We start from the raw sequence: 4,512 nt of genomic DNA on the forward strand, positions 1-4,512 counted from the left end.
CCATCATCGCCCAGCAAGAACTAGCTATTGTAGACTAGGTTGGCCTCAAACTCACAGAGATCCTCCTGTCCCTGCCTTCCTAGTGCTGGAATAAAGGTGTATGCCACCACCGCCCAGCAATAAATATATCTTCTTTTTTTTTAAGGTGGGCTGGTAGTCAGGCATAGTGACTTATACCCTTAATCACAGCACTGAGCATTCAGGAGGCAGGAGCAGGCAGATCTCTGAGTTTGAGGCCTGGTCTATAGGGCAAGTTCAAGGACAGTAAGGTCTGTTACAAAAAGAAGCCCTGTCTTGAAAAAAAAAATAAAATTAAACAAAAAACGTAACATAAAGAAAGGCAAAGGTTTAGGGAGGTGACTGGGTGGCTAAGAGCCCATGCTGCTCTTGTTGAGGACCCAAGTTAAGTTCCCAGTACCCCTGTTGAGCAGCTTACAACCACCTGTAACCCGAGCCTCAAGAGTATCCTAGCACCTCTGATTTCTGGGTGCCTGCACTCATGCACAGACACACTTATGTACACAAATATAATTTAAAATCTTTTTTAAAAGAAAGAATATTTTTGAGAAAGGTAGCTTCCAGAGCAACAGTACCTCTCTGGCAGAACAAGACTCTGGTAGGCTCTAGGCAGTGCCAGATCCCTCTAACCATGTCCTGTGCCCTGTCTTCCAGGAGCTGTATCCTGCGTTTTGCATTCACAATGGAGGCTCGGACCTTGAGCGGCTACCTACAGCCAGCACCTGCATGAACCTGCTGAAGCTCCCAGAATTTTATGATGAAGCCCTACTGCGAAGCAAGCTGCTTTATGCTATTGAGTGTGCTGCTGGCTTTGAGTTGAGCTGAGTTGAGCCCAGGGAACTTGATCTGACCCAGAGGCAACCATCACCTACCAGACCCCCCCCCCCAGAGCACTCAGGCGGGACCCGTGGCTCTCCTCAGGCCTTCTTTCTTCTTTCCTCCCTCTCTGATTTTTTTTTTTTTTTTTTTTTAGATAATTTTATTGAGACAGTCACTTACATAGATGGAGATTGCTTTTCACCTAACTTAACCATTGTTATGTGCCATGTGGCTGGTTTAGTAAGTTCACCAAGAAGAGCACAGGTTTTAGACTAGTGGCAATTCAGTGAAATTAACCAAAGATGAAGCTTTGGCCTTGCTGACCCGGTTCATATCCCCTTTGGGTCAGGCGCCCGTATCTGCAGACAGAGTCTGGGGCTGATACACAAAGTCCCAAGCCACTGCTTCTCATGTGGTTGATTGTTTACAAGCCTAATTATAAGAACTGAAGGCATTTTTCCTGCTGCCTTTTCCCAAAGTGATTAGGTTTGGAAAATGGATAACGCTAGTATTATTTTATTTGTGTTTTTTAAGCCATGTCCCCCAGGTGGGACTCGCATGCTTATCTTGAGACTCCTACTGACCTGCATCATGAGGTTTAGACATGGCTGTGTGGGTGTGAGGTGGCTGCTGCCCTCATTGCTCCTTTCCTGTCTCTGCTTTGTACCTGGAGAGCTTTCCGGGGAGGTGGAGGACGAGGGTCCCTGCACTTCCTGAGGTACTTTGTCACCTGCAGTGAGTTGGCAACTGGGGGATGTGAGCACTGCAGCTTTTATTAAAGTCATTTGAACCAAAGTGGCGGGCTGCGTCTCTCCGTGATCCACGCGCCCTCCTGCCCAACAGTACTGCCCATTTTCTTGGGTATCTTGGGGGGACTTGCCAGGCCTTGGCACCTCTGCTTCCTGCTGCTGTTTTGATAAGAAGACAGTGACCCTGGAGTGTGTCAGGGAAGAGCATCAGGCCAGGTGATCCTCACTTAGGCGCTTTATCAGGATCCAACTTGTCTCCAGGTGACCTCAACCTCTGCACACAGGAAGCAGGGAAGCATCTAAGGAAGTCGCATGCAAGGACCAACATGGAGCTGGTGAGGACTCCAAACCCCGCATCTCTGCCAAGTCCAGCATCTTTGTGCCTGGAGGCTCTTTGTGCTGTTGGGTTAGGTGACCAGAATTAGCAATATACTTTTAAATGTGGGAAAACTGAATAACACTTTTAAAACAATGACCATTATCAGACAAAATGTATAATTTCTTAATTTGAATAATAAAGTGTTTAAATGCTATTTGTAGTCTTGATACATAGGAAGAAATAGCGTTTATCCTTGATCTTATTTTTTTGTTTGAGGATGTTTATGTTTAATGTCCTGTATCTTTTAATTAGTTAATTTGTGTATTAGTATTTTAGAAGTGAAGTATCTGATACTGGAGATAAATTGGCAGTTTACATATTTGTGGGTTTTTTTCTATCTGCTCTTCTGAGCTTATTTATTTGTACGTCCTAATGGATGAATATTTACATTAAATCTTTTTCCCTAAGATCGTGTTGGAGTTCTACCCCAGGTCACTGGTCACATATGTGTGCAATATAGAAAGCCACACAGCCTGTGGTCCCTTGCATTCAGCCAGCCCTGGAATACCCACTAAGTGAGGAGCTCAGGTACCAGTTCTCAGTGAGTCTTAGATTAAATTGCTGAGAAAAAATGAAACCTTCCTAAAGTAAGATTCTTAGGTCTTCATTGTTCTAGGTATCTTTATGTTTTGTCTTATTTTGCTTACTTTGGGTAACTTTTTTCTCAGACTTAAACATTGGGTTGGTCATTGGTTGTTACGGGTGTTTCTCATGGGCTGTTCCATGCTCAGAGAACTTTGCTTTGTTGTCTGTGGGCTCATTACATAAGTGTTCTCCCACCAAATCGTAAGCACCAGGTGTGTGCTGTCAATAAGTGGGCACAGGTATGTGGAGTCACCCAATGTGAGCTGTAAAGCTGTAGTGCACTGAGATGCTGGCCCTGTCTCGGAAAAGAAAAAAAAAGGAAGAAAGAAAAGAAAATGGAAAAAAAAAGTCTACTGCTCTTTCACTCACATCCACCCAGCTGCAAAGCAGTCTATTGTATACTAGTGTCAATAGCTCCAGAACATACTTATCACTCACCAACCCCAAGGGCCACAGGCCTCCAGACAAAAGGTCCCTCGGGTCCCAGACAGCACTGTACTTGAGTTGTCCTAGTTGACTTCAACTTTTAGTGTTGGATAGTAATGTAAACATACTGGGGACCCAGAGATCCAGTGCAAAAGATCACTAAATACGTGGAAGCCTCTGTTCTAGAAACCTAAGGTTGGGCATACTTGGACTGAGTACACTTCACATGTGCCACACCTCCTGTAGACTATACATATGAGGTGCATGAGTGGGCTCTTGATGTCTTTGTTTTGGGTTTAGCAGTTGTCACATTTCAAACTTACTGTACCCTTGTTACTCTGAAATGGTTGTCTGTGATAAACAGTCTTTGTTATTCCTGTAAGAAATTGTTTTGCGTCAGGCAGGTAGTGATGCACACACAACTTTACTCCCAGCATTCAAGGGCAGATGGATCTCTGTGTTTGAGGCCAGCCTGGTATACAGAGCCCTGGTCAGCCAGGATTTCACAGAGAAACCCTGTCTTAAAAAAAAAAAAAAGAAAAGAAAAAAAGTCAGGCAATGGCAAACACTGTTTATCCCAGCACTCAGGAGGCAGAGGTAGGTGGATCTCTGAGTTCAAGCCCAGCCTGGTCTACATACAGAACGAGTTCCAGGACAGTCAGAGCTACACAGAGAGAGACCCTTTCTCAAAAAGAAGAAAATTGTTTTGGGACACCACAGGGTGAACCAGGATAATTTAGTGAACTTTATGTATAAATATCATATTCTGACTACTAACTGTGGTCTCCATGCCCCTCTCATTAAGTGTCTAGTCCCACAGATACAGCAGTGTTGCTATCAGTCCAGTTAATTCTACAGTGGCCCTGCAGGTGAAGTAAAAGGAAAAGTTGTTCGCTGCTTTGAGCTAAGAGTCAGAGGTGTGCCACAGTGGAAGAGCACTTGTCTCGCATGAGTGAGAGCCTTAAAAACAGCAAAAACTAAAAAGCATTAAGTTTAGTGAAGACATGTTAAAAACTACAGTGAGGGTTTTTTTAATTATTTTTATTAAGCTATTTATTTTTCTCCGCTCCCCTCCCTTCCTCCCACCTCCTCTTCTGTTTGACTACTTTGCCTTGCTCTAGGCCAAATGGACAATTCCAAGCTTGGGACCAAGTTTTCAGATCCCAGGTGCCACTTGCTTCGGTTTTCAGATGAAGTTTAAGGCCACCTCATACCATACTTGGTAATACTTGGTGACCTGAATGGTGGCGACCTATAGGATTGCATATCTTAAGCCCAATAAAGGAGGCTTTATTTAGTGGAAGGATCTTTGCATATGTAGTTGAAGACCTTGAGATGAGATCATTCTGGATTGTAAATGGGTGAGAGGGCTAATTCTAGTGGGTGCCTATCCTAAGAGAGGCCAGGCATGGAGATGCATATCTGTCATGCCAGTTTATGGGAGGAAATGGAGGGTATCTCTCTCTCCCCCTCCCTCTCTTCCCCTCCCTACCCCCTTTCTCTCTCCCTATCTCTCCCTCGCACACAAACACTGAC

At 44.4% G+C, this 4,512-nt stretch overlaps 1 protein-coding gene across 1 annotated transcript in view; it reads left to right on the forward strand.

Annotated features, from left to right (window-relative positions):
* Positions 1 to 2,119, forward strand: part of Ube3c (ubiquitin protein ligase E3C) — a 105,093-nt gene extending 102,974 nt beyond the window's left edge. Inside the window, exon 23 of the mRNA XM_005367466.2 lies at positions 673 to 2,119. Coding sequence (XP_005367523.1) covers positions 673 to 843 — 171 coding nt within the window. The 3' untranslated portion in view covers positions 844 to 2,119. The remainder of the gene's footprint in view (positions 1 to 672) is intronic.
* Positions 2,120 to 4,512: the final 2,393 nt, after the last annotated feature.

This window comes from Microtus ochrogaster, unplaced genomic scaffold, assembly GCF_000317375.1.
Source record: "Microtus ochrogaster isolate Prairie Vole_2 unplaced genomic scaffold, MicOch1.0 UNK18, whole genome shotgun sequence".
NCBI lineage: Eukaryota > Metazoa > Chordata > Mammalia > Rodentia > Cricetidae > Microtus > Microtus ochrogaster.